The sequence below is a fragment of the Eurosta solidaginis genome, chromosome 2 (genome assembly GCF_040869045.1).
Source record: "Eurosta solidaginis isolate ZX-2024a chromosome 2, ASM4086904v1, whole genome shotgun sequence".
NCBI lineage: Eukaryota > Metazoa > Arthropoda > Insecta > Diptera > Tephritidae > Eurosta > Eurosta solidaginis.
In genome coordinates, this window is record NC_090320.1 from 234,510,224 (window position 1) to 234,525,263 (window position 15,040).

The 15,040-nt window shown below is 40.8% G+C and overlaps 2 protein-coding genes across 3 annotated transcripts in view; one reads left to right on the plus strand and one right to left on the minus strand.

Moving 5' to 3' along the window:
* The window catches only part of LOC137240705 (uncharacterized), a 41,502-nt gene extending 29,821 nt beyond the window's left edge, over window positions 1-11,681 (minus strand). The window contains exon 1 of the mRNA XM_067767302.1: window positions 11,372-11,681. Within this exon, the coding sequence (XP_067623403.1) occupies window positions 11,372-11,483 (112 nt within the window). The 5' untranslated portion in view covers window positions 11,484-11,681. The remainder of the gene's footprint in view (window positions 1-11,371) is intronic.
* LOC137240704 (uncharacterized) overlaps window positions 1-15,040 on the plus strand; it is a 73,918-nt gene that overhangs the window by 993 nt on the left and 57,885 nt on the right. The window contains exons 5-6 of one of the 2 annotated variants that reach the window (XM_067767301.1): window positions 46-202; window positions 262-438. In XM_067767301.1, coding sequence (XP_067623402.1) covers window positions 46-202; window positions 262-416 — 312 coding nt within the window. In that variant the 3' untranslated portion in view covers window positions 417-438. Of the gene's footprint in view, window positions 1-45; window positions 203-261; window positions 1,305-15,040 lie in introns of those variants that run through there. The other variant, XM_067767299.1, reaches the window with a different exon arrangement.

Sequence of the window (15,040 nt, forward strand, 5' to 3'; positions counted from 1 at the left end):
CCAAGTTGAAATCTTAAACATAGTAATTTTTGCATTTTTTCTTAGAAATTGCTGTTATTTCGACTAAAAAAAGCCGGCACTGAATTTGAGAAAATTTTTCGTGAATTATATAGTGATGATTTTATTAAGGATTACAATTGGGAGGGCAAACAAGGAAAAAATGCGTTAATGCAATTCACTTTGGCTACAGATTTACTATATGGTTATGGTTATTTGCATTATACATTTATGTTCTTAATTGAAGTTTCTTTTCTACCTTAGAAGCCTCAAATTTCCGTGATCGACCTTATTTTAATGGAGAAATTCGAAAGTGTATAGTAAAAAGCCATCATAGAGTACAACAGAGAAATTTTCATCACAGACGTCAAACAAATGAAAAAAAACATGAGACAAAGCATTCTTCAACCGATTTCTGAGGAAGACGGCGGCAGAAATAAGGTGATATTCCACTAAGCACTTTGGTTTATATTGAATAAACCTAAACGATAAAGACTTTCGTTTAAAAATGAAAATGAAATTTAAAAAGTTTTAAATATCTCCCATCTGGACCAAACTTTGTAGAATACTACCAGTATGTATGGTTCCGCCATGGAATACTTCTAAAATTTGTTGTACTCATGATACAACAAAATATGGTAATGCTACTTTGACGTACTTGACATTAACTGTTAGTTGCCAGTAAGGCATCTAATCCAGGGAATCCCGAAATACCGGGACAATATTTAATAAAAGCCCGGAAATTTGAGAACATTTTCGTGATCTCATATTGCAAATTAAAAAAATTTAATTGATTGGCATTTTTTTAATATTATCCTATTTCAATGATCTGATTTCGAAAGAAATCGAAAGTTTTGATGCACAAGATACGATCTAGCTTTTCGGATGATACTTTAGATGCATTCATATATTTGAAAATTTATTAAACGGCCCGTTTGGCCTACCATACAGATGAAACTGGGTTCGAGCCTCGTGCAAAGCAGGATTGGGCAAACACTCCGAGTGAAAAGCTTCTCAGTAAAAACTCATCTGCTTTGCAGTTGTCGCTGGGAATCAATTTGCAGAAAAAATTAACCGGAGCCCAACGCAAATTGGAAGAAAAAGATCGGTGTTACGACAGGAGTAACGAGCGAACGAAAGTAAAACAACGCATATCATAACATGCCATTTATTCACTTTTATATTGTGTACAGCAAAGTTTTAATATCTAATATGTTTTGTTGATTTCATATAACATCTTTATTAATAGAAAATATAATAATAGTAGTAAGAAAATAATAGAAAAGTCCAGATCTGCTCAAACACGTGCGCCGCCCAAAAGTCACTAAAACATCTGCCAACAAGTTCTATTTGACAGTTCATATAATAAGGTATCATTTATGTATGTATAGGTGAACTGGAGAGCAGGGTTGCCTGTCGCTCCAACACCTCTCCTGTTGAATTGTAAAGTCCCGGAGAACTGCGTTTTAGCCTGGGGAGTATCTCATCACTGGTTTAACCTTCCGTGTAGACCGTCTAGGTGTTTCACTTGTACTGACGTTATCAGCCGTAGTAACCCGAGGTTGCGGTGGAACTACGATGGTGTTACTTGGAGTCGCTGTAGAGTCGGTTACGTTCGAAGGCTGCTCTACTACAGAATGATCCTCGTGTGGCTCGATTATGTCGTTTAGCCCAAAAGCTTCTGCTAGAAGTGACCTGTGTTTCGGCTCCTTTGTATGCGTTTACGGATTTGGTTGGTATGTGCACGAATTACTTTGCCGTTTTCCAGTTTTAAATTGCACATAACCGCTCCTACTCGTTTAATGATTTCAGCCGGTTTCCAGACGAATTTGTTGTAAGAGTGTTCATATACGTAAACTGTTTGATGTGGTTCAAACGCTGAGTACTTTGTACCATGTTTTTTGTGAAATTGTTTTTGCATGTTTTGTTTTGGCCAGTCATCCGCTTGGGTTGGTTTGGGTGTGCTTGGTAATATTAAATTTAGTGGTATTCGTATATTTCGCCCGAATAACGATTCTGCTGGTGATGTATGTTTAGGTGTGTTTTTATTTGGTGTTGACCGAAAGCATTGTAAAAATGATTGTAAGTTTTGGACTGTGGTACCCGATTTGGTTGGTATGTGCACGAATTACTTTGCCGTTTTCCAGTTTTAAATTGCACATAACCGCTCCTACTCGTTTAATGATTTCAGCCGGTTTTCAGACGAATTTGTTGTAAGAGTGTACATATACGTAAACTGTTTGATGTGGTTCAAACGCTGAGTACTTTGTACCATGTTTTTTGTTAAATTGTTTTTGCATGTTTTGTTTTGGCCAGTCATCCGCTTGGGTTGGTTTGGGTGTGCTTGGTAATATTAAATTTAGTGGTATTCGTATATTTCGCCCGAATAACGCTTCTGCTGGTGATGTATGTTTAGGTGTGTTTTTATTTGGTGTTGACCGAAAGCATTGTAAAAATGATTGTAAGTTTTGGACTGTGGTACCCTCTCCTTTATGTTTCTTTAATGCTCTTTTAAAGGTATCCACAAATCTTTCAGCTTGACCATTTGACATTGGATAGTATGGGCTGGATCGCAAATGTTGAGTGCCATTTTCTGACAAAATTTTCTGGAATTACGCACTTGCAAATTGAGTTCCGTTGTCGGACACGATGCATTCCGGTATGCCGAATCTACCAAAACCTTCCATTAATATTTCAATGGTTTTGGTACTCGAAATGTTTGTTGTTGCTATTATCTCGGGCCACTTTGAATACGCGTCAATAATAATAAGGTAATATGTATTGTCCAATGGGCCAGCGTAATCAATGTGTAGTCTTGCCCACGATTCCGCTGTTGTTGTTGTTGTAGCAATGCTCGCCCCACCTAATAGCCGCGACCGATCACAAATTGTCATCAATATCCTCTAACGGGAGTCCAAGGAAACTTGCTGTTTCAACAGGGGTGGACCATAAGGAAAGGGGTGTTAGAGGCGTTGGTTCCACATTACAATTAAAGAGATGGTTGGTGTCATGTGGGGACACATTGCAAGCAGGGCATACATTTTGTATGTCGGGGTTGATTCTGGATAGGTAAGAGTTTAACCTGTTACAGTATCCAGAACGAGGTTGAGCAAGAGTGACACGCGTTTCCCTGGGGAGTATGCGTTCCTCTTCTGCGAGTTCTGGATATTTTTCTTCAAGTACTGGATTCACCGGGCAATTCCCGACATAAAGGTCCGACGCCTGTCTGTGGAGTTCACCAAGGACCTGCTTGTGTTTTTCCGCTTCATACGGCTGGGTTCTCAGGTGCCGTATTTCCTCAAAATGCTTACGGAGATGACTCCTTAGGCCCCTAGGCGGTGCTGGTTCGTCAATCAGATGTCTGTTGGGATGCCCAGGTTTCTGGGTATTCAACAGAAACTGTTTGGTCAGCATCTCATTTCTCTCCCTGATGGGGAGTATTCTCGCCTCATTATGCAGATGGTGTTCTGGGGACATAAGAAGACAGCCCGTGGCGATTCTGAGAGCAGTATTTTGGCAGGCCTGTAGTTTCTTCTAGTGGGTGGTTTTTAGGCTTGGCGACCATATGGGTGACGCGTAGCACGTAATCGGCTGGCTAATTGCTTTGTATGTGGTCAATAGCGTTTCTTTATCTTTTCCCCAGGTACTGCCAGCAAGGGATTTGAGGATTTTATTACGGCTCTGAATTCTTGGAACAAGTGCGGTTGCGTGCGCACCAAAATGTAGATCCTGATCAAACGTCACACCCAAGATTTTGGGGTGTAGGACAGTCGGTAGCGTAGTGCCATCGACGTGGATGTTCAATATGGTCGACATTTGGGGCGTCCATGTTGTAAATAAGGTCGCGGAAGATTTAGTCGGTGACAATGCCAGGTTTCGCGAGGCGAAAAAACTGGAGAGATCAGGGAGATAGCCGTTTATTTTATTGCATAGCTCATCGATCTTTGGGCCTGGGCCTGTGGCCATTATTGTGCAGTCATCGGCGTAGGAAACGATTGTGACTCCTTCCGGTGGTGAAGGTAGCTTAGATATGTAGAAATTAAACAAAAGCGGGGATAGGACACCACCCTGTGGCACCCCTTGTTTAATTCTCCTTTGTTTTGATGTTTCGTTTCTGAATTGCACCGATGCCTGCCGACCACCCAGATAATTTGCGGTCCACCTTTTAAGACATGGGGGAAGGGTGGACCCTTCCAGGTCTTGCAGTAACGAGCCATGGTTGACCGTATCAAAAGCTTTTGATAGGTCTAACGCTACGAGTACTGTTCTATGGTGGGGATATTGATTCAAACCGCAATTTATCTGGGTGCTAATGACATTTAGCGCGGAGGTAGTGCTATGGAGTTTTCTGAAGCCATGCTGATGAGGGGCTAGCTGCAAATGTGCTTGGAAATAAGGGAGCAAAATGGCTTCAAGCGTCTTTGCCACTGGCGATAGGAGAGATATCGGACGATATGACTCACCTACGTTAGCTGGTTTCCCAGGCTTTAGTAGCGGGACCACCTTGGCCATTTTCCATTTCTCGGGTATGACAAAGGTGGAAAGAGACAGGTTGAAGACATGCGCTAAATATTTGAACCCCTCTTTCCCTAGGTTTTTAAGCATCGGCATGGCTATGCCATCTGGGCCCACTGCTTTGGATGGTTTAGCGCGACCAATGGCGTCCTCAACCTCTCTAGCGGTGATGGTAATTGGTGACGCGCTGAGTATGTGTTTATGTGCGTGTCTATTGGCTCTCCGTCTATCTTTGTCGACCGTAGGATGCATTATATATTGTCGGCAGAAAGCGCTCGCGCATTTTTTCGCATCCCAAAGCACCTTATCGCCAAAGGCGATGGAAACTTTGTCTTTGTGCTTAGTCGGATTCGATAGGGACTTTACGGTGGACCAAAGTTTACCTACACCGGTAGAGAGGTTACAACCTCTTAGGTGCTCTTCCCATTTCGCCCGCTTGTGTTCGTCCACAAGCAATCTGATGCGTTGGTTTATATCCCTTATTTGGGGGTCGCCTGGATCAAGCTGTCTTATAAGGTCGCGTTCCCTCGCTAAGCTCGCGGCCTCCGCCGGGAAGTGGGGCCGGATTTCGGGAATTCTCCCGGCGGGAATGAAATGTGCCGAGGCGGATTCAATGACCTTACGGAAGGCACGCTCCACTTGGCGGGCATCAGCCGGGATAGGGAGGGCAGCAAAGCTGCTGTCTGTTGCAGATTTATATTCTTCCCACTTTCCTTTTTTGAAGTTTATGAAAGTGCGTTTTTCGGTGACGATGAAGTCGGCGGTACGCTCGAACGAAATAAGTATGGGCAGGTGGTCGGATGCCAATGTTACCATCGGCTGCCAGTTGACGCAGTTTACGAGTTCTGCGCTCACGATTGAGATATCTGGCGAGCTATGACAGCTTCCTACCATACGTGTGGGGGCGTCTCCGTTTATTGTGCAGAACGTCGTTTCGTCTATTTGATCCGCCAACATCTCACCCCTACTGTGCGCCCGCAAGTTTGAATGCCATAGGTCGTGATGGGCATTGAAATCGCCTAAGATAATGCGATTGTTGCCAGTGAGTAAGGCCTCGATATTAGGGCGGTATCCACTGGGGCAACAGGTGACAGGAGGGATGTAGATGTTGATGATTTCTAGATTTGCATCGCCTGACCGGACACGTTCTAAGACATTGTCACTGCGGTCGATGCCAGGATCAAATATATGATATTGCACAGAGTGGTGTATAATAAACGCGAGGCCGCCTCCATTTCCGCTCTCGCGGTCTTTCCTGTGGACATTATAACCAGAGCAGGTCTGCAATGCAGATCTTGCTGTGAGTTTAGTCTCTTGAATCGCAGCAATGCGGATGTTGTGCCGCTTCATGAAATCGACTATCTCCGTAATCTTCCCAGTTAGTCCATTACAGTTGAACTGCAGAATTCTGAAGTGCATGAGGGGTGACGCCGCCACTCTAGGGGTAAGTGAGGGGTGACTACGCCTAGGTTGTGGAAGGCCAGGACGCAATTGCTGTTGTGGCCTTGGGACTGGGCGCCCTTGGGCAAGCATTGGGGTACCCGGATGATTTGGGTTTGCGACCTGGCAACATGGCGCGATGAAACCCGTCGGGGGGTTGCCGTCGCGGAGACCAGAACATCTAGGAAAGTGGCACCACCCAAGGCAGGAGCTGCATTGAGCGGATGTCGCAAACCTATATATTCTGTGCTGGCAGACGGTGCAAACGGAGGCAGGGACTAAGAGTCTGTTTCCCTGACCTGCACGATTGCTGCCAGAAAAAAACGGGGGGAGAAGAAGACGGGGGCAGGGGCTGATGCTCAGCATTGCAACGAGCTCTACTACGAAGGTAGTAGTAATAAGTGGTATCAGCTGTTTGAGTTGTTGGCGCCGTGGGGCGCGAGCAGCAGCGGGTACTTGTTGTGGCTTGCTGAGCAGCGAAGCTGCTGGAAGGTAGTGGGGATACGCTTAGGCGTAGACTACGGGACGCCCTTGGGCGTGAGCAGCAAGGAGCCACAAAAGATTTATAAAAGTTACGTGGACGTCGGGTTTTGGGATCAAGCCCAGAACAACCTGTCCGATGCAACCATCCCTTGCACGAGACACACTGAACAGAGTATGACCGTCCTAAAAAGATTCTTTTCTGGCAAATGCAGCAAAACCATTTCTCATGACCGGGGTCAGGAGACGGACCCGGATTGGGTTCGATACCTTCCCGGAGTAAGAGAATATGTAGCAGTCCTGCTGCAAGGAGCTGCTGGGAGGATGACAATTTGTGGGAGGGACGAAACAAATTAAATGGGGTCACACTGAAATGACAGTCCTTGGTCGGGAAAAATCCCGAGTCGCTCCGGTACATAGAACCGACTGCCTTGGGAAGCGCCCCATGGTTCCGCTGGAGGCCATGGTTGAAGATTTGTCTTAGTGGGTAGCTTTGCTGCTGATGCACATCCCTGGCAATTTCGTACAAGCGATTCGATATCAGAATCGATATTAGGCCAGTAAACAAAATTCCGTGCTATTGATTTTGTTCGTTCGACGCCGGGGTGTCCTCTGTGTAATTGCTTTAAAACCCTCTTGCGCAGCATTGCCGGTATCACGATGCGATGTCCAAACATGAGACATCCCTCAACTATGTGGAGATCATTTTTACGATTTAAAAATTTTCTTGCTTCCATGGAGTATTCAGAAAAGTCGAACAAAATCAAACAAATAGGAATTGGTAAGCCCAAAAGTGACCTGTCTCATCCCCCTGATGTCGACATCAACGAAATAAATAATACTTTTGTAAGACTACCAAACTCAGCCGACAATGTGTGTATTGATAACTACTCCGTACGTGTTAATGTTGACACTAGCTCTTTCGAGTTTGTTTGTGTCGATAATTGTGACGTTGTCCAAGACACTATCTGTGAAGTCTAACGCAATGGGGCTTGATGGTATATGTTCAAAGTTTTTAAAAGTCATTCTTCCCAAAATCCTTCCCCACATTACTTACTTGGTCAACTCAATTTTGACGACCGGTGTCTTCCCAATATACTGGAAAGCTGCAAAAGTTATTCCAATCCATAAACAAAATAATGAGTATCGACCAATAGCCATACTCCCTTTCCTCTCTAAGGTCGTTGAACGTATTTACATGGGCAAACAGTCAGTCCGGTTTCAGGTCAAAGCGGAGCTGCACAACGGCACTATTATCTGTGACAGAAGAAATTCGTGGCGAGTGGATGAAAGTTACATTGCCTTCTTAACACTTCTTGACCACTCTAAAGCTTTTGATTCTGTAGACCACACTCTGCTCTGTAGGAAGCTGGTAAACTTATTTAACTTATCTGGTCATGCAGTTGCCCTTATAAGATCATATCTTGGCGATAGGACTCAAGCAGTATTTATAGATGGTGAAAAGTCTGACTTCCTACATGTCTTCAGAGGCGTCCCTCAAGGCTCTATCCTGGGTCCTCTGTTATTTGTTCTGTATATCAATGACTTACCCGATGTCCTTAAGTATTGTAATGTTCCTATCTACGCTGATGATGTGCAGTTGTTTACGTGTTGTCCTCGTGATCAAACTAGCTTGTGCATAAGTAACTTAAACCACGATTTGAATCAAATATTTTCATGGGCTAATATGAATGGCTTATGTATAAACCCGAATAAGTCAAAATGTATTGTTATTCATAGAAGGTCTTTTCTCACTAATGATTTGGAGAATGTAGTATTCGACAATTCCGTTATAGAATACGTAGATACGGCGAAAAACTTAGGTGTAATTTTTAACAAAACATTGACATGGAAAGACCATATTATTAGAACGGTTGGAAAAGTGTATGGAATGCTTCGTACACTATGGTTAACACAGTATTTCACGCCTTTGCACATAAGACCACTTCTGGCTAAAGCGTACTTAATACCTACGCTACTCCATGGTTGTGTGATTTACTCAAACTGTGACTATCTGTGCAAGAACAAACTAAATGTTGTTTACACAACATTGCTAGATATGTTTATGGGTTGAAAAGACTTGACCATGTATCACAACATGCTGAAAGGTTGCTAAACATTTCTTTCGTAAATCTTTTAAAAGTCAAAACACTGTCCTTCCTCCATAAATTGATACATACGAAGGAACCTGACTATCTATATCATAAGCTTATTTTTCTGCAATCATCAAGATCGGTGCTTCTTCTTAAGCACATTAGATACCGCACGCTAACCTCTGAGCGCCAATTCTTTGTTACTGCAATACGTCTTTGGAACTCCCTACCTACAAGTCTTCGACTCTTAAGTAATGCTCTGCACTTCAAAAAAGAGCTAACACCATTTTTTAACGATTCTTAAACTGGATCTCAAATTGTTGTTGTTAAAATGTTCATTTCTAAATCCTTTTCCTTTCTCTTCTTCCTTTATTTGTTAAATACTATTCGATCTATAACCAGCCAAAGGTTATCATCACTTCTGCTGTCTTTTAATATTTATTAATTACTTTTCTTTAGTTTTAAGATTTGTATTTACATACATAAATATTTCACTATTATCCGTTATATTTGATGTAATTTGATTAATCTAATTTATCTAATATATCTAATCTAATCTAATATATATTATAAATGGCAAAGTTTGGATGTTTAGATGTTTGGATGTTTGGATGTTTGTCCAGACGTTTGTCTTTGTGACTCAATCACGCAAGAACGGCTGGACGGATTTGTATGAAATTTGGCATGCATATAGCCAATAGTCTAGAAGGATCTACTAGCTATATATTTTTCAAAAGGGGCGTGGTCTCCGCCCCCTAGGAACAGTTATAATTTAATTATTATATTTTTTTGTATTTGCGACTGAATCACGCCAGAACGGCTTCACGGATTTTGATGAAATTTGGGACAGAGATAATAGGCTACTGGCGAAATTTTTTTCGAACATGGAAAGGGGGAAGGGGGTCCCACGACCCCTTCGAATAATTACTTTTTAACAATTTTTACACATTATAACTTTACGTATACTGACCTTCACCAATATTACAAACTCAATGGGTGAAATAAGTCGAGGGCTTACAAAGTGAGCAGTGATACACCCCCCCCCCCCCCCCCCCCCTTTCCCTTCTCGTGCAAAATCTATAAATTGTTATAACTCAATGTAAATTTTGTCCTAAAATCAATAATTTTTGGTATCTGGCTCATACAGATCGAGGTCTAAACAATTTTGGAAAAACGATCAGTGGTACTCTCCTCCTCCCGCCATCCGCCCTCCTTCAATTGCTTTTATTAGCTTTACCTGTATGTTTCTTTGTAACTCTTCATTCGCTCCAACGCGCCTGTTGCCTTATTAACATGGTTTTATAATTATCTTCACCCTATTTGTAATCCCGTTTGGGTCATCTCGAGACCCTTCAGGGATCATTTCTGGATGGTTTTCGGGATCCGTCCGCGATCCCGCCGGGGTCATTTCTGGACTTTTTCGGGACTATTCCGGGATTATTTTGGAACCCTTCGGGGATCATTTGTGTATAGTTTTCGGGATTCCGTCGGGATTATTTTGGGACATTTTCGGGACTATTCCGGGATCATTTCGGGACTATTTCGCGATCATTTGGGGACCCTTCCGGCATCATTTCTGGACGGTTTTCGGGATCCGTCCGGGATCCCGTCGGGGTCATTTCGGAACTTTTTCTCGACTAAGACGGGATCATTTGGGGAGCCTTTCGGCATCATTTCTGGATGGTTTTCGGGATCCGTCCGGGTCCCGTCGGGGTCGTTTCTGGACTTTTTCTCGACTGATACGGGATCATTTGAGGACCCTTTCGCCATCATTTCTGGATGGTTTTCGGGTTCCGTCCGGATCCCGTCAGGGTCATTTCGGGGCCCTTTCTCGACTAATACGGGATCATTTGGGGACCCTTTCGGCATCATTTCTAAATGGTTTTCGGGATCCGTCCGGGATCCCGTCGGGGTCATTTCGGGACTTTTTCTCGACTAATACGGGATCATTTGGGGACCTTTTCGGCATCATTTCTGTGTGGTTTTCGGGATCCGTCTGGGATCCCTTCAGGGTCATTTTGGGACTTTTTCTCGACTAATACGGGTTCCTTTGAGGTACCTTGCGGCATCATTTCTAGATAGTTTTCGGGATCCATCAGGGATCCCGTCGGGGTCATTTCTGGACTTTTTCTCGACTAATACGGGATCATTTGGGGTAGCTTCCGGCATCATTGCTAGATGGTTTTAGGGATCCGTCCGGGATCCCGTCTTGGTAATTTCGGGACTTTTTCTCGACTTATACGGGATCATTTGGGGATCCTTTCGGCATCATTTCTCGATGGTTTTCGGGATCCGTCCGGAACCCGTCGGGGTCATTTCGGGACTTTTTCTCGACTAATACGGGATCATTTGGGGACGCTTTCGGCATCATTTCTGGATGGAAGCAACACTATTTTCATCTAAAAAATTTTCTTTAGTTTTAGCTAATTGTAGTTTCACACCTTTGTTCTATGAGTAATAATTATTTCACCCCTTTCATATCAGTTTTAATTTAATTTAAAAACAAAATGTATTTTTTTAATTCGAAAAAACTGTATTGTACTATTCATGAAAGCGTGCCATTCAGCTTATCTTCTCATTTAGTTCTTTTTTTTTACTAAATTACAAAAATAAAAAACCTTAGACAAAAATAATTTTTAAACAGATGACTTGATAAGCAGCCTAACGTGAATAGCACATATATTTTATTTTCTCCTTGCGGACGGGGCCGAGGGTAAAGGCCAGTTATTATTATAAATGTTCAATTTTTATAGCTCATGCTATTCATGACTAGCACTGTTAAATAATTTGTCAAAATTGTTGTGCTAGGAACAAATTTTCAAATAAATACATACATACATACATACATTCTATGTTATTTGGCCACCCGTCGTTTTCATACTGCATAATGATTCGTAGCGATATATCCTTTTGAGACTCATATTTAACCATTTTGTGTGTGACGGGTAATCTGGCCATTGAATCTGTAAGTATTTGTAAAACTTCAGCTTCGAATTTAATAGAGGCTATGACGTAATCTTCTGCCGGATTTACGTTTTTGTCTATTAGGCGTGATAGAACGTCTGCGTCATAGTACAGGTTTACAAGTATGATATGTATGAGAAGGAAACAATTCCTTTCTCTTTCTAATACACTGCCGTTTGACACTTCGGTCAGTGTCAGACTATTGTGGACATTGTAAATTTTACCAAGTAGCGCAACTAACAGCTGATCGGTGAAATTCGCACATTCACACGCACAGTTCTCGACTCAATTTCAAAAAAAAACTTTAGATTATTTAGCTTAAATTTTAAAGTGAGATAAACCTTACCAATTGATGTATAAATAGAATATATAGGGCGTATTTGTTGTTATTAAAAGAAGCTTTTTATTTATATTAAAGTTTTTAACATATTCTTTTCAACTTTAATTTAACAATTTCATGCGTTTTTAAAGCATTTTCGTGTATTGAAATACAACCATGTACATATACGTTTTGACATTACATTTCATACACGTTCGTATTTGCCAATCTCATTGTATCTAAATTCGTAAACAATGACTGCAATTATTCGGTGCGATTCTCGAAAAATTTTATTATTTTTGTGAAATTTTATACTTAATCTGTGGTATTGTGGCGGTCAAAAAGGTTTTATGCAACAATATTTTGCCTCACAACGCGACAATGTATTTCATAATGTCGAAGTACTTATATGTATATGTTTTGATGTGGAAGCTTGCATTTGAGAACACGGTTGCCACTTATTCCACTTGGAACAAAAATGGTCCCTTCCAACCCCATATGGTACGCTGGTCCCTTTTTCTAAATTTTGGTTTTTTCGGCACAGTTTTGGGACGCTTATTTCTTTTTCACTTAAACTGAAACAAAAATTCAAAATACTGCTAATAAAATTTTCCGCAAATCTATTATCCACATATAATTTTCAATTTACTGCAATGGAATTCTTACCACGAAAATTGCTCTATCTATAAAATGTAGCAGAACAATGACATTTCACCCGGTAGATAATTTAGGCAATGCATTAAAAAGGGAAGTGGTGAATGTTCGGGCAAACACATTGTCATTAATTTTTGAAAAAACAACGGACTTATCAGAAAAAAAGACTTGTTTTAGTGGATATATATTTCGATCGGTTTTCAATTATTACACAGTTGAAACTTTTAAGACACTTGATTTTTAGTCTGAGATCCAACTCACACTTACTGAATCTAGGCTCTGGTATGAAGTTTAAACTGTTAGAGAAAAAGTAAACATCTATAAAAATAGCATTAACAACACTGCTTAGTCTTATTTACGATTTACTGAGTTTGCCACAAAGCAAATTTTTTAACCGTTCTTTAATAAAACCTAACTGCGCTATGGACTTTATTCCATTGCAATCAAGCAAAACTAGGTTGTTGTTGTTGTTGTTGTTGTAGCGATTAGGTTACTCCCCGAAGGCTTTGGGGAGTGTTATCGATGTGATGGTCCTTTGTCGGATACAGATCCGATACGCTCCGGTAACACAGCACCATTAAGGTGCTGGCCCGACCATCTCGGGAACGATTTATATGGCCACATTAAACCTTCAGGCCATCCCTCCCTCCCCACCCCCAAGTTCCATGAGGAGCTTGGGGTCGCCAGAGCCTCGTCTGTTAGTGAAACGGGATTCGCCGCTCGAAGGTGAGGTTGACAATTGGGTTGGAGAAGCTATATATTGCGCTACACAACCCCTTGAATCCCGCAAAACTAGGTTCACAACGTTTGGTTGGTGAAAGGTGCTTTTTCTTTTTGTTTGTGCAGTTTGAATTAAAACAAGTTTCTACTTTATTAAAATTGTATATATTAAACCACTGAAACATCCCAATTGTTTTTATACGAATAAAAAACCTAAAATTTGGTCCTCTTTTTTGAGATCTGGTCTTTTTTTCGATGCATTTTGGGCCTAAATGAAAACATGGTTTAGCAACCGTGTTTGAGAACGCATGTGACAAGGTTGCATTTTTCAGAACTAATTTTCTTTTTAAATAATGAAATAGTAGTATGGAAGCGACAGCCATAGTAGTAGACATTTATGTGATATTAGCAAAGTTTAAAAAACAGAGCATTTTTTCTTTGAAAATAATCTAATGGAAGATGCACACGAGGCGTATCTTCATAGACGCGTATTAGGTACAGCATAAGAAATCTTGAGGCGTAGAAAATCGTAGCTGCATTCCATATTTTGTACGCGTCTACGAAGCTATGTCTTGTGTGTATCTTGCCTAAGTTTAGCTTTTTACGAGATCCAACGTTTTTAATTAATAATGATATATAACACGTGAAGCAACTAAGCTTAAGCCCCCATTACTGATACTTAGCATAGACTTGACTTGACTTGGCGTAAACTTGGCAACTTAGCCACGATTATACTCCACTTGGCTCATAAAATCTGGCATCATAATCAGCGTTGAAATTTATTTTTAAATAAATGTCAATTTGTATGACAAAATGTCAAAATGAAATGGAAACAAACAAATGGCATCTCAAAATGTAAACGTCACTTAGAACTTACATAGAAAATCAAAATTCAACAGACTTCTAAGTCAAGTTAAGTTTTGAGTAATCAGAAACATGCAATGTTAATTTAACAGAACTGTAAGTGACAGTTCGCAAGCCAAGTCAAGCCTATGCTAAGTATCAGTAATGGAGCCTTTAAGGTGACTTTTGAGTCGTTTTGACACTTGCGTTGCGTCTACATCTGACTTTGAACACACGCGCTTTGATTGCTTCAATCTGTAAGCAACCCACCGCCAACGTCAAAGCAAAACACAAATAATTAAGAACTTAGGGTTCTTCTTGAAGTTTCCTGAATTTCTTGAAAAATATAAAAATTTCTATCGCCGTTCAACTAAATAAAAAACATAATTTTGTATTCATGTCGATTTCGTGATCGATCAGGAGAGACGGTGGAACATATCCCTCTGGAACGCGACGCAATCTGATGAGGGCACAATAGATCAACGGTCGCAGTGCAATCCACAATAAATTTTCTATATATCTTCATGTTATAAAAATAGTTGTATTTCCTTTTTCCTCATGTGAGAGGGGAACTTTTAACGTCCGTTATTTTACAGTAACCCTTATTTGACGAATCACTGAACGATTTCTTTCAAATAAAGTGTTTGTTAGCGTTCACCGAAGATGGTGAAAACGGCCCCTGGAATTTTTATCTTATATAGCCAAAGAAAGTTATGCAGAAGCAAAATTTAGTCAGCACCAAAAGGTTAGAGAAAATTTAAAATATAATGCATATGTATAAAATGCAAGCAATTTAGGAAATCATTTTTATTATATAAAATTAGTTTGACATATCAGATTTGTCAATATTATTTTAGTCCTGCTACTTTTAACACATTTATAATATTTAAGAAGAACATTTAAGAAGTAAGAAACATGATTAATGCTTACATTAATACGTCTTTCATTTATTTTCATTGAGGCATAAGTTCGTAAAAATAAAAAGCACGTTTTTATAAAGTGCATGTGAAGCTAC